General features: G+C 34.5%; 3 protein-coding genes across 3 annotated transcripts; 1 reads left to right on the top strand and 2 right to left on the bottom strand.

Annotated features, from left to right (window-relative positions):
* Positions 1–90: 90 nt before the first annotated feature.
* Positions 91–6,836, bottom strand: LOC140056623 (uncharacterized aarF domain-containing protein kinase 5-like). The gene is made up of 12 exons (XM_072102052.1): positions 6,507–6,836; positions 6,146–6,413; positions 4,529–4,669; positions 4,151–4,267; positions 3,702–3,833; positions 3,502–3,585; positions 3,293–3,374; positions 2,983–3,061; positions 2,544–2,635; positions 2,144–2,432; positions 1,060–1,155; positions 91–787 (listed from the first exon to the last, which is right to left on the bottom strand). The coding sequence occupies exons 1-12, from the start codon at positions 6,758–6,760 to the stop codon at positions 628–630; spliced, it is 1,794 nt and encodes a 597-aa protein (XP_071958153.1). The 5' UTR covers positions 6,761–6,836; the 3' UTR covers positions 91–627.
* Positions 6,837–7,370: 534 nt separating this feature from the next.
* Positions 7,371–15,626, top strand: LOC140056168 (protein arginine N-methyltransferase 7-like). The gene is made up of 10 exons (XM_072101456.1): positions 7,371–7,463; positions 7,923–8,238; positions 9,248–9,397; positions 9,814–10,510; positions 10,742–10,953; positions 11,311–11,394; positions 11,744–11,884; positions 12,605–12,841; positions 13,221–13,378; positions 14,781–15,626. Exons 2-10 carry the CDS (start codon positions 7,990–7,992, stop codon positions 15,028–15,030), a joined length of 2,178 nt encoding a protein of 725 aa, XP_071957557.1. The 5' UTR covers positions 7,371–7,463; positions 7,923–7,989; the 3' UTR covers positions 15,031–15,626.
* A 126-nt stretch (positions 15,627–15,752) lies between these two features.
* LOC140056169 (diphosphomevalonate decarboxylase-like) lies at positions 15,753–19,508 on the bottom strand. Its single transcript, XM_072101457.1, has 9 exons — positions 19,399–19,508; positions 18,773–18,911; positions 18,586–18,626; positions 18,309–18,467; positions 17,760–17,959; positions 17,479–17,649; positions 16,827–16,949; positions 16,260–16,427; positions 15,753–15,983 (listed from the first exon to the last, which is right to left on the bottom strand). The coding sequence occupies exons 1-9, from the start codon at positions 19,463–19,465 to the stop codon at positions 15,822–15,824; spliced, it is 1,230 nt and encodes a 409-aa protein (XP_071957558.1). The 5' UTR covers positions 19,466–19,508; the 3' UTR covers positions 15,753–15,821.
* Between the last annotated feature and the right edge of the window lie 668 nt (positions 19,509–20,176).

Below are 20,176 nucleotides of genomic sequence, written 5' to 3' on the forward strand. Positions count from 1 at the left end.
GCTCTGTCTACACTATCAAACTAGCTTGACAAAAAAGGTGTGATGTGCCCACATATGGTAGTGATATGACCAAATATGGTAGTGATCATCATGTCCATATATGGGCACATCACATTTTTTTGTCACATAAAGTTTGATATTGTAGAGCTTTACTTTTTCAATTTCATTTTTATATATCTATTTAAAAAAAATATTGTTCTATTACATTGATTAGAAATCTAAAATCTACATTATCATATAGGCCTATATTAATTATTTATTTTAAACTCTCACAAAAATTATTTCTATATTACAGTATAAACTAGGTAAATTTGATCTGTGAAAAAGTGAAAAAAACTAAATTGATCGCTATTTGAAGTCTTAAATTTAATAGCACAGCAATCTATAAACTGTTCCCACTTCTTCTTAAGCTCTCTACACTATCAAACTTTATGTGACAAAAGAAATGTGATGTGCCCATATATGGACATGATGATGCTTAGATTAGGCCTATGCACATCACACTTTTTTTGTCGAACTAGTTTGATAGTGCAGACAGAGCTTTATACCACCATGGCTCATGTCTGAGACTGTAATAGTGTAAATAGTGTAAATGTTTATGCTAATCTGGCACTGGGCTATCGACTTTCATACTGGCATAAAACTATCTACCAAACCAGATACGCGTTTTTTCGTTTCCACTGGCATGTCTAAAGGTTCACGTGATGACATCATTTTCTGAAATAGACCATATTGCATCATCCATTGCATGATGGATGTCTGTAACCAATTTAGAAAACGATCAGATCTAAAAATAAAATTTAAAAAAAACCCAAATTTTATTTACAAATACAGATATATTCACCACCATAAAATAATATATACATATATATTATAATAGATTCATTTGGATCCAAATATTATAGAAGGGAATTTTAATTTTGTTGTTGTTGTTGATCCAATAGATAGAAAGTACCATTTTTAGTACTTTCTTTTCAAAGATACAGATAAATTCACCACCATAAAATGAAATAATAACAATGATTTCTTTACGGTAAGATAATCTAATACGAGACTTACGCAAGTGTGAAATCAAAAAGAAATCGATTCCATCTAGCTTGTATGTTTTCTTTGATGCCGCGGTGTTCCAAATTCTTCACTGTACCACCAATAGCACTAACAAAAGAAAAACACATTTATAATCTTTCATTTTTCTTTCAGAAATGACAACTGATTTCAACATTTTTTATTGTTGCCAACATGAAGTCTTATTTGGATGGTAAGCACCATTTTTTTGTTTAGTAGTAGCATAGAGTAAACACTGTGGCCATATATTTACCAATAAGGTTTATCGCAAATAGCGAGCGACGCATAGTGGGAAGGATTTGGGAGCAAACGTCACAATGCGTACATACATGATTTGTTGTTTGTTTGTTTGTACATAAGCATTGTACCGTTTTTTCTCCCAAACCTTCCCATATTGCATTGTGCGATGTTCCTCGTGAAATCAAGCTATTTGCGATAAACCTTATCCCACTTAGGCTAAGGGAAACAGACTTAAAAATATACTATCTAAGTGTTCTTGAGGGCCTCTTTAAGTCAGCTGTACTGCTGTAGTACCCTTGTAAAACCAAGTTGAACAAATAATAAATACATATATATATATATATATATAAACACAAGAGGCAAAGAACATTAATTTTAAACCGCCCGGTGATATACTGAAATTTAATTAATTAATTTGAAACAATAAAGATGAGGAAATCTGTGAGAATGAGAAAAAGTCGCCCCAACCGAGGCTCGAACTCGGACCGCCTGCTTGATATGCAGATGTCCTAACCATTAGACCACTGGGGCTTTCATGGTATTGTTCGAACTCGATTGGATAACGACTCTTTAACATTCTCGGCGTGGTACGGCGGAACAGCACTAGTCCTCAGTTGTACGCACGCGCAACAGAGATCAAATTGATACGCCCTCATCTTTCAGTATTTTTATTCACGAGGCGGGATCTCCGAAGAGATACTTTTATATATATAAACACAAGAGGCAAAGAACATTATATATATATATATTTCACAATGTGATTGGTGCATCCTGACCCAGTTGACTGGCATTGTGGGCCAGTGAGACAGAAACCAGAAATTAGTATAATTTTACTAACCATCTAGCCATCAGTGTAATATAGTTTGCCGGTGATCCTAGGGTACGATGAATCGCGCGTACCGTGTTCATATTGCGAAAAACTAAAAACAGCGATTTCGGCATGCTATGCAATAGTTGATTGGCTCTTTCGATGAAGTCTTCTTTTTTCATAGAAGAACCCATCTGCTCAAACTCTGACCTCAACTGACGTAGCTGTGTTGGGGTCATTATAAAGGTCATGTGCATGCCTCGTTTGGCTTGTAAGTTCAAAGGTCGCTGCATTATCATCATCGCAAATAATTTGTATTCTGTTAAAACAAAAATCATTACAGCATCTTTAAATAATGTGTCTCATTTTATCAGAATCACTCCATGAATCTGAGTTTTTAAAATTCAATATTATTTTATAAAAAAATTACCTCTGACTCCTAAAACGGATGCATATTTCTTCATCCCTTCAACATCTTTCATAATAATTGAGGTCCAGTAATTACTAAATGCCACACGAATTCTGTAAAAATTAAATATTTTTACAGTAACTATCATAGCAACTGATTGGTTGTTTTATGATTATTTAAACTCTAAAGATATGTTTTTTAAAAATTTATTTCATATGCATCCAACAGCGAGTAACTCGCCAATTACAGGATGGATGAACTATTTAATAATTTATCATGCTTATAAACTAAGTCTCATTTGAGGCTTAGGGAGTGGAGTTGAAAGAGTCGTGAGTTACAACCCTAGCACCAGGTCAGGATTGAACCGTGGACTTTGGGATTGGAAGGCAAGCATGTTAACAACCAGGCTACAGCTCCACTGATAAATTAAGTTACAGTATGTATGCAGCATTCTGCTTACTCTGGTGAAAGTTCTTCATACAGACCGTGATCAAGAAGTACAAGTTCTGCTTTACCATTGCTCCCTTTACGTACAAACACTGCAAGAAAGTATATTTAATGGTTGCATATTTAAGTAACAATTACTGCTTTCATGTGGTTAACCAGTTGCAACCAACACCATGATGCTGTATGTTCACAACTCTCATCAATGCTACCACCAACCAATAACACTACCACAAACCATCACCACGACAGCCACCATCATGTAGTGTCTGAATTTCGTGTTAAAAATCTGTTGGAAGGTCTCCAATTATAACCATTTTATTTACCATTTCCAGGGTGCGGATCCGCATGAACGAATCCAGTGTGGAATATCTGCTCTGCAAACACTTTGATTAACTTATTACCAACCTAATACAGAAAGAAAATTGTAAAATATCCATTATACTGATATTAATCTTCTCTACAGAAATATATGCCTTTAGGTATATAAAACATCTAGTGAAATATACTGTAGGTCTACATCTTTGGTACTTACATCAGCCAATGACAGACCCATATCCTGAATACCATCTACATTGGTGACTTTACACGCATGGATATATTCCATGGTGAGAACACGCTGTCAAAAAACAAACAAAAAATGTTTGGTGTACCGATTTAATTCTTTTACAAAGTGGAATTAAATGATCTGAATGTACATATATCAGTATGTCAGTATGTCCTTGTTTCAAATACCTTGGATGTTCTATTCCAGAATACCTTTGGCACGTACACATATGGAACACTCTTCAGGCCTCTCGCACACCTCTCGGCATTTCTTCCTTCATTTTCAAAATCTAGTTCTCTTGATAGAGGGCCTCTTTCTGCCTGAAAACAAAACAGAGATAACAACTCTAAAGTAACACTGCGTTTGTGTATCTGGTTTAAATTTATTTTATTTCAGAAGGCCATTTATACTTTCTCTGTCTAGACCATTACATTTCTAAAGCTTTGTTTACACTATCAAACTTTATGTGACAAAAAATTGGGATGTGCCCATATATGGACATAATGATGTCATATCACTACCATATTTGAGCACATCACATTTCTTTGTTAAACTAGTTTGATAGTGTAGACAGAGCTTTGCAGATTACACCATCAGAAGGTTAAAATGAACCACTTTCTTGAACACGACCACTTACTTTAAGGATTTCCTTAAAGTTGTAGTGTGCCGGAAACAGCCAATGGACGACATCTAATAGGATCTCCATTGTTTTTAGATCACCACTGTACTGATCCCGAAGGTTTATATACTGAATCTGAAAGAGACATCACAAAATAAAATTATCGATATTACTCCATGCATAAATTATAAGGCGAGGTGACCCAGACAGTTTGCGCTGGTCAAACACTTATTTGATTTATTCGACATAAGCAGTCAAGGGGTTTTAGGTCAGCAATAGAGCACCATATAGAACATTAGTGTTGTAACACCGGTAACTACTTTGTAGACTTTGGCATTGAGGAACTGCAGTTTTATGGTTCGCAATGTGCGATTTTTACCAGCTAAGTGGCTTTACCTTAACAGCAACCTCTTCACCCTCATGTGTGACAGCTTTGTGAACTTGTGCGAGGCTTGCTGCAGCAATTGGCTCCGTTTCAAATTCTTTAAAAAGAGCATCAGGTTTTCTTCCAAAATCTTCAAAAAACAGACTATCAATCTATACAAAGAACAACAATTAATTGATAAATAGTATCAATGCAATAGTGAAGTTGAATAGTGTCAATGCAATAGTGAAGTTGAATAGTGTCAATGCAATAGTGAAGTTGAATAGTGTCAATGCAATAGTGAAGTTGAATAGTGTCAATGCAATAGTGAAGTTGAATAGTGTCAATGCAATAGTGAAGTTGAATAGTGTCAATGCAATAGTGAAGTTGAATAGTGTCAATGCAATAGTGAAGTTGAATAGTGTCAATGCAATAGTGAAGTTGAATAGTGTCAATGCAATAGTGAAGTTGAATAGTATCAATGCAATAGTGAAGTTGAATAGTGTCAATGCAATAGTGAAGTTGAATAGTGTCAATGCAATAGTGAAGTTGAATAGTGTCAATGCAATAGTGAAGTTGAATAGTGTCAATGCAATAGTGAAGTTGAATAGTGTCAATGCAATAGTGAAGTTGAATAGTGTCAATGCAATAGTGAAGTTGAATAGTGTCAATGCAATAGTGAAGTTGAATAGTATCAATGCAATAGTGAAGTTGAATAGTGTCAATGCAATAGTGAAGTTGAATAGTGTCAATGCAATTGTGAAGTTGAATAGTGTCAATGCAATTGTGAAGTTGAATAGTATCAATGCAATTGTGAAGTTGAATAGTGTCAATGCAATAGTGAAGTTGAATAGTGTCAATGCAATAGTGAAGTTGAATAGTGTCAATGCAATAGTGAAGTTGAATAGTATCAATGCAATAGTAAAGTTGAATAGTATCTATTTATTTATTTATTACCATATTTACTGAGGGTAGCCTATCCAGTTCCTAATAGAACTGATCATTCAGGGCCCTCAATAAAACAAACATACAGTACAACACATAAAATATTAAATATTCAAATGACATAAAATATATTAAAGGCTTAAAAATTTACAATGATTATATAAAATTCATATAAAAGTTAAAATCGTTGACAAAAAAAAAAATATATATATATATACATAGTACGAACAATATTAACTGGAAATAAATTGTTTAAGTTTACGTTTAAAGGAAATAACATTTCAATGCAATAGTAAAGTTGAATAGTATCAATGCAATAGTAAAGTTGAATAGTATCAATGCAATAGTAAAGTTGAATAGTATCAATGCAATAGTAAAGTTGAATAGTATCAATGCAATAGTAAAGTTGAATAGTATCAATGCAATAGTAAAGTTGAATAGTATCAATGCAATAGTAAAGTTGAATAGTATCAATGCAATAGTAAAGTTGAATAGCATCAATGCAATAGTAAAGTTGAATAGTATCAATGCAACAGTAAAGTTGAATAGTATCAATGTAATAGTAAAGTTGAATAGTGTCAATGCAATAGTAAAGTTGAATAGTGTCAATGCAATAGTAAAGTTGAATAGTATCAATGCAATAGTAAAGTTGAATAGTATCAATGCAATAGTACTGTAAAGTCTAATAGTATTAATTCACTTACTTCTTTATTTTTCCTTTCTAATGCTCGATCCTGTAACACAACTAATTTCGCTATCATCTCTTTTGGAAGAACATGGTTAATTGTACCTAGAATTTGTCCAAACTTAATGTACAGACCGCCGTTTGTAAGACACACCCGTAAAATGCGATCTGCTGTACGTTCATTTATTTTCTTTAGTTGTATCTGGTATTCTTCCGTTGTGGAATCTTCAAATCCAGAAAGATTTAGCTTGTAGTCTAAACCAATAAATAGCCCATTGTAAAATGTTCTGAAGAGATAAAAAAAACTTTGTCGATAAGGAGAATGATCATCATTTAGGATGGCAAGTTCTGCAGATAAAGTTAACACAAGAAATCTTTACCTTATAAAACGTATCAGCCCCTCAAACGTCACTCGGGTTTTTCGCTTGTTAACATCGCTCATCAACACATATGTGCCAAAACCGCCAGTTGGCACGGCAACCATCATACCTAACGCCATTCTCTTTAACTTCCCTGCCTTTGGTTTTAATACATCTGTCGGCTTTGCTGATTTTTGTTTACTAAAAGTTCTAAAAATGTTTGAGTTTTGTGACATCCTGGGCATCCTGATTGTTAGTATTCGGAGGGCGTACATTATGATGAGCACCGTTAAATTAGCAACACTGTTTCCTTTATTATCATGAATGCTTATTCTTATTCTTTCTGATTTAATTGCAACAAAACAACAACTTCAAGTGAAATCTGAAAAAGGGGTAAGAAACGCAATTTATAAGTTACTATAAATAGAATACACATAATAAATAATAATGTACTAATTCTAGGCTTTATCCATTGCATCATGCTATAGGCCTAGATAAACATACATAGGATCACTTCCTCTCGAACCAGAATCCGATATTGCGCACCTTTAATGGCTCTTCCTGCTAGATCTAATTTGACAGACACGATGAAGCATGGCCTAGACAGAGCTTAGTTTAAAGAGTGACAGTTTTTACCATATTAAATCGATTCCAAATTGGCTTTAGGCTTATTCAATAGCAAGGATTGTTTCAACTCAACAAAATCTGAGTTTCAACGTACAAAATTCAAAGTTAATTTGCAGTTCTGGGCCTCTAAATGCCTACTTACGTAATAAAAATAAATAAATATTTGTGTTGTTTACTCATGTGTATGAAATTAGTCATAAATGAAATAAAGTTTGCGGACTGACTCGATCAATATATGATTAACAATATAGTTTGAACAGGGAAGGCAGAGAAAAGAGATAACATGTGCGTGACAATCCATGCGTGACAATCTACATGTTTCGCAAACGATGCAGTTAAATTCTGATTTATGTAACTTTTAGCTTTATATATTGCATTTTTATATCTAATTAGAGTATATTATATAAATAAAATGTTAGGTGTTATGAATAGGCTAGGTTTAATTAATCATAATTGTGTATTTTATCATTGCAAAAATGTGTAGGCCTAGCTATAGGCCCTAGCTTGACTTCTTAAATGTATACTGCTGGTTGTTGTGGCCATGATGAAGAATGATTTGCGTTGACAGGAAGTGATCCTACCAATTGCAATCCATTGCAATAGTTTAGTTTAGTTTAGTTATAATGGGAAAGTTTAGGCGATGCCTTTTTAACCCCATATCAACTACATTGATGCCATACATAACATTCTCTTTGAACTTATGGGATCCCAACTTAAAAAAGTATAATTTGATGATTTTTTTTTTCCAACTTGTTCAGGTTTTATATGGACAGTACATATAATTATGTAATTTCTTTTTTACAATTGCAGATTTTGATTGGGATACAATACAAAATAGATTGGCGGTTATTGAGAAATCAAAATAATTGTAAAACGAATGAGTATTTTAATACATTTGAACAAAATATTTTCCAACAAACTTATCAGTGAGTTTAAACTTTGCAAATACTTATTAAACTTTACCGAAGAGCGACAACAACTTTGCACGATGGAAAACAAACCATTTTGTGCGCGAATCAATGTTATTACCGGTGAAACGGAATGGGTTATGGAGAATGAGATTTACGATTATCATCAAGAAATCGCACGATCTGGCTACACAGATATGCTACACGATCACGAGAGGGTAAGTAAACCATTCATTTTCTTTCGTGTTAATTGTTTTAAGAACTTTCATAAATATATCTGATATTTCTAGTTTAAAATTAAGGAGAATTTATTTGGAAAAAAAATATTCATACAGTAATGTTGTAATGTAATTTTTAACTGTAATTTTTTTATAGCAATCTGAATGTTATGCCTTCTGAATATGTTTTCTACTACTTTTACCTTATTTAAAGTGTTTTGTAATTTGTTGTCTTGTTTTGCCCTGCATATGCTTGTTCTCCTATCTGGGATGTTGGTTACATTCTTATGTTCCCTACAATTTGTGACGTTTTGTAAAAATAATACATATATATTACTTTAAAAACATTAAACCAGGTCATTCCTTGTCTTAAATGTACGTTTTATGGTAAATTATGATAAAAAGTGAGAAACAATGCACTACCTAAGTAGCTCACGGCGCCTGACCTCTCGTGGGCGGTCTTTAGGCCTAGCCTAGCTAGGCTTAGTTTTGTAGGCCTAGCTGGTAATCATCGGTAATGTACGAACATCGTACGCTAGCTATATACCTAGCCTGACGTTGTATAGTTTCTGCATTAATTGTGATTCTACTTTTACCAGACTCTGTTGATACAAATTGGGGAAAACCTGGTATTTTCGCTGAAAGGTTAGAAGTCTTCAATTTGTTTTGGCCTCGCGATCGAAAAGTGGGTTAATTACAGAAAAAAATCAGAAATATCAATCCGCGCGCAATGCATTTTGGGATTTATAGCGGGCCGCTATAATTATTAGAATCAACTTATTTTTCACATTTTTAACCATTTAAAGACGAAAAAAGTTATCGCAATAGGACCATATAGTATTATTTTTACATTAAATATAGTTTGTGATCTTATAATAGATCTAAAAAACGAAGGTGTCTTTAAAGTAAATGATGATTTTACATAGTATATAGGGTATGAATTCATTATTGAAAATATAATAAAACAGTGTAATTTTGATTAACAATTACCTTTTTTTAATTAATATAGAACAAGAAGTATTACGAGGGAATAAAATTAGCAATAGCAGCTGTCCATGCCAGAGGAGAGAAGGCTCATGTGCTGGACATAGGAGCCGGTACTGGTCTACTATCAATGATGGCAGCAAAAGCTGGAGCAGACACTGTACATGCTTGTGAGGTATGTACTGTATGTCAGTAAGCAGTGGGTACAGGATTTTGAAATTGAGGTCGTGACATATGGTGCTAATTATATTTTATATATATTAGAAATGTTTTATATTTTGCTATCTTTTGCATTGTAATTATTATTTATTTATTTTTTTTGTTTGCATTTGTAAAATATTCACCAATCACACTTAAGTGATTTAAGTATTTCACTTAAGTCAATAAATATTTAAGCATTTCTCTTAAATTTTATTCACTTAGATAGGACATTTTTTTATTTTAAGGGTAAGTGTTTCCTTTACACAACAGTAAGTGTGAATGGTGAAAACGACCACTGTTCTTCAAATTCCAACCAAATTTTCATTGATTCCTCATACAGATTTTATTTTTATAGTATTGGAAAAATGTTTTATCTTAAAATTTTCACAGGCCTTTCCTCCAATAGCAGATGGTGCAAGAACAATTATTGCTCAAAACGGCTTTAAAGAGAAAATTAAAGTAATTGGGAAGAGGTCAACCGAGTTGACTGTAGGCCCAGAAGGTGACCTTGCACGTAGGGCTAACATCCTTGCTACAGAGGTGTTTGACACAGAGCTGATCGGAGAAGGAGCCATTCCAACATTCCTCCACGCTCATAAGCATCTACTAACAGCAAACTGTATATCAGTTCCACACTCCGCAACTGTTTTTGCTCAAATTGTTGAGTCGGATTTCATATGGAAATGGCATAAAATGTTGCCGATAAAAGTAACCGGACATGATGACATTGTTTCAACAAGCGAGATTGACTTCTGCGCTGGTTCTCCTTCAGTACATGACGTACAATTGAGTCAAATACGACCAGGTCAATTTAAACCAATCACTGAGCCTACCAGTATGATTGATTTTAATTTCACTAAAGGAGATTTTCAAGAAAGGAGATTTCAAATCCAGCAGGTGAGAGCTCTTACAAGTGGTTCATGCCATGCAGTCTTTATGTGGTGGTCGCTAGAGATGGACACTGCAGGAGATATTGTCTTAAGCACAGCGCCAACCTGGGCGCATCCTGATGGTGATGCAGCGCCGTGGAGAGATCATTGGATGCAGTCGATTTATTATCTTCCAACTCCTCTACCAGTTAAACAAGGTACCTTAACAATAGCGAGCTTTTGTTTTGGGATGATAGGTGAGGGAGATAACAAAAATTTATCAGGGATGAATAGATATGGTATACTCTGTTTAAATTCTACAACCGTGGTGGTCCCGACATGAAAGCTCTTAATGTATGTTATTTTACTACTAGTTTATTTGGTAGCTAAAGACAGTCACATCCCATAATTTCGCCAATATCAAATTATTCTTTAAAATTTTGTTTCAGGGGACAATTTATCTTTCAAACTCTCCCACGATGACTTTAGTCTTTGGTTCAATGTCAAAACATGTAGTGAGAATTGTGACAATGTGAAAGATTTAAGTCAAGACGACAGACCAGTCTGTACATGTGGAGCACATATTCAACTCAGTCGAGCAAGGATACGCAAACTAAATGACGGACAAACAACGGATAAATTTGTTGCCGCTCTGAAGAAGGTACTTTATAAAATCTTTTTTGTCTTTGATATTCAAAAATAACAATCTGAAATGAATTACAAAGTTCAGCATTTGAAATAATTATTTCTTACGCTCGTGCTACACTATCAAAATGTATGCGACAAAAAAATATGTGTCCATATATGGACATGATGATGTCATACCACTACCATATGTGGGCATATCTCTACCATAATTGAGGCCATCACACTTTTTTTGTCAAACTAGTTTGATAGTGTAGATTGAGCTTAAGAAAAACACTGTTAATATACATATCCCTTCTCGATTACATCACACATGCTAATGCATTGCTAATCATTTTACTATCACTTTGTTTGTTGTGGTTTTTTTTAATAGGTTGTTAAACATGATAGTATATGTGCCAGTATTAGTGATGGTTCTCATCTACCACTCATAGCTGCTAGGCTCGGCGCTGAAAAGGTAATTGAACATCACCTATTGGGTGTCCTGTAGTACTGTACTTCCGCACCTCTAGTAATCATTACCAATCAGTGGTGTAACGCAGAGGCCTACAGCCCCAGGTTTAGGAAACCTAAATGGCCCTACAACTTCCAATGCTGGAGGCCTCTTCGACATATTTTAATGCCTGATTTTTTCTCTGGGCACCGCTCAGGTGCCCTTATAATCTCCAGGGCCCCTGGATTTAGCCAGTGAGCGCTCATAGCCGTTACGTCACTGCCAATACCTAGTAGTAATCATTACCAACAATGTCAATACAATACTAAAAACTAAAATAAATTTTTCAGTTTTGTTTTTTTCTTTAAATCAGATTTTTAACTTCACACAAACCAACTTTAATCGTAAGCAATCTATAATGGACATAGCTAGGACAAATAATCTACATCAAATAGAGGTAATTCAGAAGAGAGGACTTGGGGATGTTCTAGCATCAGATATTGGCAATAAACAGGTAACTCAGATATTTAATAATGTCCCAATTATTAAACTGTCCATATATATGTCCATTTTCAAACGCATTTCAATTTTATATTCATATTCATATTCATATTCAATTCACATTTATTTACTCATCGTTTATAAATACAGTTTCATAGCATAAATGATGGCAAGGATCCTGCATAGAGAAGTTTACACTTCTGTTTTCGCAGGACCCTTTTACATAAAAAACATAAAACAATAAACACAACATAATAGATACAAAATTTAAAAAAAAACATTTCCTATATACATTTTAGAGTTGTTCATCATCAAAAAGCATTTGTGTTTTTATAATATCATTATTTATACATTTTTTCTTAAAAAAGAAGATATTCAGTTTATTACTTCCAGTACATGTGGATTCTTTCTTTTATTATAGCAAAAGTATGAATACATATAATATAAAACAGGCTATGTGTGTATACTCGCACACACCAACACAACGCATAATATATGCATATATATTTTATGAGTGAAGCATTTTAAGTTCTGTAATTCGATAGAATGTCTCTTTTTACATATTTTTTTAGTATTTTATAATTTTTGTTAACAATATTACTATGGACAATAAAATAATATCAGTATCAGTAAATCATCGACTTTAACACTGATGACTCAAATTATCGGAACCTCCTACGATTATTATGGAGTTTAATATTTTACGTTTTTTTTCTTCAAATCTACGTTTTAGATCAATGTATTAATGAGTGAGCCGTTCTTCTCCAGCACACTTCAGCCATGGCATGATCTTCATTTCTGGTATGCCAAAGATTCTTTAAAACAGCTCTTGGCACCAAACTGCAGCATCCTGCCACAATCAGGAACTCTTAAAGCAATGGCACTGGAGTTTGATGATCTTTGGAAGTTCCATGCTCCTGTGGTAGAGAAGGAGGGCTTCAACCTGGCTCAGTTTGATGTCATTGTTCAGGTATGAAAGAGTTTGAATTCAACGGTAGCATAAACAGAAGTCGAGAGGTGGGCAGTGGTAATGGTTAATAATAATGGTAGTTTTATATAGCGCCTAATACAATGTAAAGCGCTTTGATTCATAAAATATCCTAAGATAACCAAGAAAAGAAGAAAAGCAGAGGAACCATTTACACCGATCAGTTCTCCAGCAACTTGAAGCTCCCATATAAGAGCTTTCCGGAACAGTATTCACAGGAGCTCAAGTGTAAAAAAGGCATCTGTCTATCCTATCAAAATAAGAAGATTTAAATTCGCTTTTGTTTGAAAATCTCTCTCTCTCCTTACATTCCATTTCCTGCATGAAACTAAACGACATCTTTGATCATTACTTCTTGTAGAGATCATCGGACCTGGCTGATGAAAGGATGGATCCCCATCATCTGTGGGAGTACCCATCAAGAATTTTATCTAATCCTTTCAAACTAATGACCTTCGATTTTAACGGAAACATTCCAGAAAAGAGTATCAAAAAGAATGGCTCCATCCAATTCACCAGGTAAGTTTGTTTTTCATATGAGTACAGTATCAGCAAAATCCAATAGGGTTGGTGAAATTCAGTCCAAAATACGCAGAATTTTTTCCAAAATACGTAAAGTTGAGGGCGCTATACTAATCCAAAATACGCGAGTCTTTCCAAAATACGTCGACTTGAGGGCGCTATTCATTTTCCAAAATACGCGAATTGTCCAAAATACGTCAAGTTGAGGGCGCTATACTAATCCAAAATACGCGAGTCTTTCCAAAATACGTCGACTTGAGGGCGCTATTCATTTTCCAAAATACGCGAATTGTCCAAAATACGTCAAGTTGAGGGCGCTAGTCATTTTCCAAAATACGCGATTTGTCCAAAATACGTCAATTTGGAACCGCTTGTAATTTTCCAAAATACGTCAACTTGAGAGCGCTATTCATTTTCCAAAATACGCGATTTAAATAATTACTTTACTTCTTCTAACCAATTATTGATATTATTTTAATTACAATACCATATGCTTTTTATTATTATTATATATTATATGAAATAACTATTATGTTAGATTTCAGATTAGGTAACTTATTTGACCATAAGTACCGTACATTAAATTGAAAGCGATGTTGGTCTGTCGAGCTCGGGAAAAATATCGATTTTGTAGATCACCAAATATATAACACATGCCCATGACTATGCTATACTATACGTACATGCTGCTTTTGTAGCCGGTTTATGCCTCATTTAAACTAGCTACGTCTGGCAATGCAATCGTACATCGTTCAGACATTATTAATGTATATTATAGGCACTGTCTATTGACTGTCTATTGTTGGCACATATTTGTTTTTATTCAGTAATAAATGATTACATTGAAAAATAATAATTGGCTACTATATGACATTTTATTTACAAAAAATTCTGCCTTCCAATACTTTCATTTATAACTAAAATGTAATTGTTTGTTTTACTCTAAGAAACTTTTTTTTAATACATTAAACTGTAATTCTACCTTACACTTTCAATATGATACATTTGGAAAGGCTCTCGTATTTTGGAAAAAAGTTTGCCGCCCTCAAGTTGACGTATTTTGGAAAATTACTAGCGGTCCCAAATTGCAAATTGATGTATTTTGGACAAATCGCGTATTTTGGAAATGAATAGCGCCCTCAATTTGACGTATTTTGGACAATTTGCGTATTTTGGAAAATGAATAGCGCCCTCAAGTTGACGTATTTTGGAAAGACTCGCGTATTTTGGATTAGTATAGCGCCCTCAACTTGACGTATTTTGGGAAAAATTCTGCGTATTTTGGACTGATGTTCACCAACCCGACTCGCAAAATCAGAGAATTCACTTATTTGGAAATAATGATATATCAGCTTGTGTTTTGTTCTTTATGATGAAAGCCTGTGTTTATCTCCTATAGAAAGGGAATATGTCACGGTATTGCTGTGTGGATGGAATTTGACCTTGATGGTGACCTCACAATCTCATCCGGCCTACAAGGAGTAAATTCAACTGGCACGCCCAGTTGGGACATGAACGCTAAGCAAGGCGTTTACTTCATACCAGAAAAGCCAGAAACATTTGGGAAAAACGGACTGAAAATGTTAAATTATCACATACATTTTAATCCAAAATATGCCACATTCCAATGGACATTTGAACTGAAATAGTTGTTTTTGTTGATTTTATGTGGTACTAATTTGTTTTACTGATTTCTTCATGTTCTCAACTATAGTACTGTATATCCTCCTCTGGCATAATCTTCAATCTTCCCCCTTCCCCCACCCCTTAGAAGACAAAATTTGGCCAACTTTGGAAGTGGCACCCCGGGGAAAGCCTGGTTTATGAAAAAATGATTGGTAAACATTTCTTGTAAAAAAATCATCAGAACTGGCTAGAGAGAGGCCTACATCCAGACCAAAAGTCAATACTGGGACTATACCTGGGGATATGCTTGTTTGTGAAATCATACAGTAGGGGGTGGGATAAGACCCGAAGTGGGATTATATCTAAGGATATATGGTATTAGTATAATACCCCTTTCACATCGCCTAGCTCTTAATTTGCTTTTTTTCTTGCTAGCCTTCTGGGCTAATTAGCGTCAGATCTATCCACAGGACTTACTTTGCCTACTCAATAAAGAGACACACCACTACAAATTCTATCTCTATGTTGTTTTATGTGACTTGCATTGCGTTTTGGATTTATATAAAAAGTCTGAAGAAAGGTAAGCAGTTTTTTTTTTTATAATTTTCTATATATTTATCTGAGTTAGACCAGAGATACTTGTATTTGTACAGTATTTCATTTCTAAAAAAACTAGTAAATGTCTGTATAACTTTTTATATTTCTATGGAAGTCCAGCTTCATCGCATAATGTTTCTTTCGTATCCAAACATTGTTTTTTTTTTTTTTGGATAACCATGTATAGCCGTACTGATAAAACAACATTTTTTTTTTTTTAATGCTGCGACGATTCTTTATATTCCTTTGGTAAACCATCTTCACCCAGTAATGATTCATTAGGATCCATAACAACCTCTGGACCAGATCCTACTGCGGTGTTGATGATGTATTTGATAGCCCCAGGCGTTGTCGGTATAGACTTCAAATTCAGCAGATTCTAAAATGTTGAAAGTCCTTTTATAAATTACATTTAAAAAGTTAAAATCATCATTCTCATTTTAATACATACAACATATAAAGTTCTGTCTACACTTTCAAACTTTATGTAAAAAAGAATGTGATGTGCCCATATATGTGGATATGATGATGTCATATCACTACCATATTTGGGCACATCACACTTTTTGTCAAACTAGTTTGATAGTGTAGACAGAGCTTTAGAGAGGCCTACAGATTTTGTGTGCCACAATTGACTTGTATCATACCAACATACCTCATCAATATTATCAATTAAATTCACTGGTAACCCTCTAACAAATGGCTCTCCAATTGTACTTGAACTTGGAGGAAAATAATGCTGGACAATGTTGATGAATAAATCAACGGACTCCTCCAACATGTATAGGGTCGCATTTGGTCCAGCATCAAATGTATATGCTACCTAAAAATAAGTATGTTAAAAATGTAAAATCTTATTTAATATTTCTGGATATTCTTTATGGTTTTCCAGTCTTACTAGCACCACTGACGAACATTGTGATTTTAACTAGGTGTGAACCACTGACATATTTTGGCACACATGGCATGTCATACCTATAATAGGTTTGACACGCCATGTGTGTTATTATCAACTATTTTGGCACACAGGCCGTGTCACACCTATAACAGGTACGACATGCCAACTATTTTGGCACACATAGCATGTCATACCTGTAATAGGTATAACACGCCATGTGTGCCAAAATATGTCATTGGTTCTTAGTAATTCTGATTGGTTCTTCTGGCTCAGTACTAATTTGCATAATTACTCTGATTACTTGCAAAATCATACAATTGTTACCTTTGCACACTGATGGTATTTGTTGAAACTGTGAACTAGATTCTGGATTGTATGTGATGTGTCATTTAAATATGAAATTGGAGGATACGTGTCTAAACATACAGCGTGGAACTGATTGCTTTCCTAGAAAAGAGACAATGTTAAACTCTGTCTACACTATCAAACTTTATATGACGTGACCATATATATGGACATGATGATATCATATCACTACCATATTTGGTAGTGATATGATAGCACTGTGGCGCAGTGGTTAGAGCATTGGACTTGCAATCAAGAGGTTGTCGGTTCAAGCCCCGGCTCGGTCACTGCAGTGTTGAGTCCTTGAGCAAGATTCTTTATCCACATTGTTCCTCCCCACCCAGGTGATAGAAATGGGTACCGGTATGTGAAAAGTACTGGGAAGGTAAATCAGACTCGTTTGTGCGGGAGGAGTGGCGTACCCCCCACAAACATACACACTTAGTGGAGTCTGGCCCAAACGCTAAGGAAATGGAGATGGGCACCACGGCCGTTAGCATTAGCTTAGGTTTCGACTTTACCTTACCATATTTGGGCACATCATTTTGTCAAAATAGTGTAAACAGAGCTTTAGGTTAGATACAATATTATAAGTATTTTTTGGTATCATACATGATGTTTAAGTCATTACTTTCATGGTATTAACTGCAAATGTTTCAAAGTCCTTGTTTCCAATAGCGTTCACTACTGCGTCTAATCTAGAAGCGACGCAGTGCTTGATGCGATATTGTAACAGCTCACTGGTTTCTACGCTACCCTGCATGCCAGAGAAACTGCTCACTTTCTTTTGTTGATCACTCACCTAGTTGGAATAGAAAGCAAGCCAATATACGTATTAGGGATGCACAAAATATTTTAAAAAGTTATCACCTTTTTTTTTAATAATTTAAAATTCGGCTATTGTCCACTTACCACAAGTATTACGACTTTTAGCTCAGGCCAATGGGTGTGCGGATATAATTGTCTCGCTATACTGTCTGACCCACTACTGTCCCATCCCATATCCCACTGAACAGCGCCACCAAATATGCTCCTACTGGCACTACCTGATCCCAGTCTGGCAATGTCAGAAATGTTGCCTTCAACCTTGAACAGTTTGGCGAGGCAATAGGCTGCAATTTTGGGTGAAAAACAGAAAATCAAAAAATTATATTTATACATTTATCAATCTTTTAAGCTCTATCTACACTATCAAACTAGTTCGACAAAAAAAGTGTGATGTGCCCATATGTGATAGTGATATGCCCAAATATGGTAGTGATATGACATCATTTTTATATGGACATCACATTTTTTTGTCACATAAAGTTTGATAGTGTAGACAGAGCTTTAAACTTTTCTTTCAATTTTTTATTTCATTTTTATAGTATGAACATCTTATGTTATGAACTATCGATTTGCATGGTTGCAGTGAGTCTATGGGCTAAACATTTGCTAGCACAGTGTTGCATATTAACCAACCTAGGCAAGCATAGCCAGCAGCTGATGATGCTAGCCCAGCTGCAGTTGGGAAATTGTTCTTGGAGCAAATATGAACATTCCAATTTAGCATCTCCAATGGTATATTGTCATCCGTATCATTATCGGACACGCTTTTCCTTTTTCTTGCTCTCCGTCTAACTGCAGGATAAATATTTAACCCAATTCATTATCAAACATTTTTGAGCAAACAAATTTAGTAATTTAGAAATAAGTGTTCTACAAAAAGTTATTAAATATAGATAGTTGTTATTCTTACTTTCTTTTAAACAGGCAGTTAATCTTAAATTTTCTATTTTTCTAGGGAAAAAAATTAAATAGTTACTGACAGAAATTATACTTGCATAATAAAACTTTCCATAACATCAGTCTAAAGCTCTGTCTACACTATCAAACAAGTTTGACAAAAAAAAGTGAATTAATACAGTAGTAGGTATCTTTCTTACTCGCCGTTTAACCATATTTGATCTTGTTTGAATGTTGGCGATACAGCAGCTGTGGTCGTTGCGCAAAGGTGCTCGGTACAAAGAGTGAAGCTGACTGACGAATTTAGCGGCAGAATAAGTTTGGTGTCTCGTTTTCCCCCTTTAAAATAAAATGCACATTAAATGTTAAAACAAAGCAGGCTAAAATTATGAATTAAAAAAATACTAGGGCTAGGCCTAGGCTATTATTAGGCCTAGCCCTATTATAAAAATTATAGGCCTACTAGGTACTCTAGTAAGTAAGGGCCTCCTCTAGCTAGGCCTATATATTATTACTATTAGTATTAATATAGGCAGGCGGAGCTAGTTAGAATGGATAAGGGAAAGTAATATATAATAATATGTATTTTGCTATAGTTTGTTGGAGTTTATTTTAACAATAATGGCTATTAAAAGGACGATTAAGCTAGGCCTAAGACGTTTCGTCCCATAAACGAATCTAACCGTACGTCGATTAAATGATTTTTTTTCCATCACCACGCTGTCATTGTACTAGAGAGGAAGTGATCTTATTTTCCCCAAAAAGACTTTAATGTGATGATAAGCGAAGATTTCATTAAATATTTGTTTCATAACTAATAACTTACAATATTTAATAACTGCAATGTTTACTGGGGCTTTGCATGTCACTGAATTCATTTTAAAATCACCCATTTAGCCCAGCGTAATATTTATCGTGTCGTGATCTCGAGCGAGCTGGAGAGACATAAATCACAAACAAACAAACGGATATAATCGTTGCCAGGATATAACGGGTAATTGTTGTCATTTAAAAAATTGCCAGATCACAAATTTCCAAATTATTAAAAGACGTACGTGTGCTTGTTGTCAATTTATGGCTACTCTGATCATATAGGATATTGTGATATAGATATAATATTAATAAGAGTAAAATAATATATTGATGAGGCAGATAAACTTGTTGTTTGTGCTAACAATTATATTAGACGCTTCTCAGTCCCGGTTCTCAGTTGTCAATTGTATGATTAGACCAGGAACAACTCCCTGATTAGACTGATGTACAGTGATATAGAATTAATAAAAGGGTCTAATTCAGATTTAACGAATGACTAGTGACTTGTATTAATGAATAACACTAACAATTTAGGCCATCCAAGAGTGTTATAGGCCTATAAATTGAGACTTCTGCCCGTGGCACGGTCACTATGCATGCAGACAGGGATTAATAATAGGCCTACTAGAATAGGGAACATTCTCCGATGATCAAGAAAATGAATACTAATTCTCCTGAGTAAAAGAAGAAATATCTGAAAGGTTTTTGACCGGATAGACTAGACGTGTTACATTACTTTATCCCTACGTAATTCTGGCATAATTTCACGCGTTTTTAAATAACCCCTAAGG

Source organism: Antedon mediterranea, chromosome 8 (assembly GCF_964355755.1).
Source record: "Antedon mediterranea chromosome 8, ecAntMedi1.1, whole genome shotgun sequence".
Classification (NCBI taxonomy): Eukaryota; Metazoa; Echinodermata; class Crinoidea; order Comatulida; family Antedonidae; genus Antedon; species Antedon mediterranea.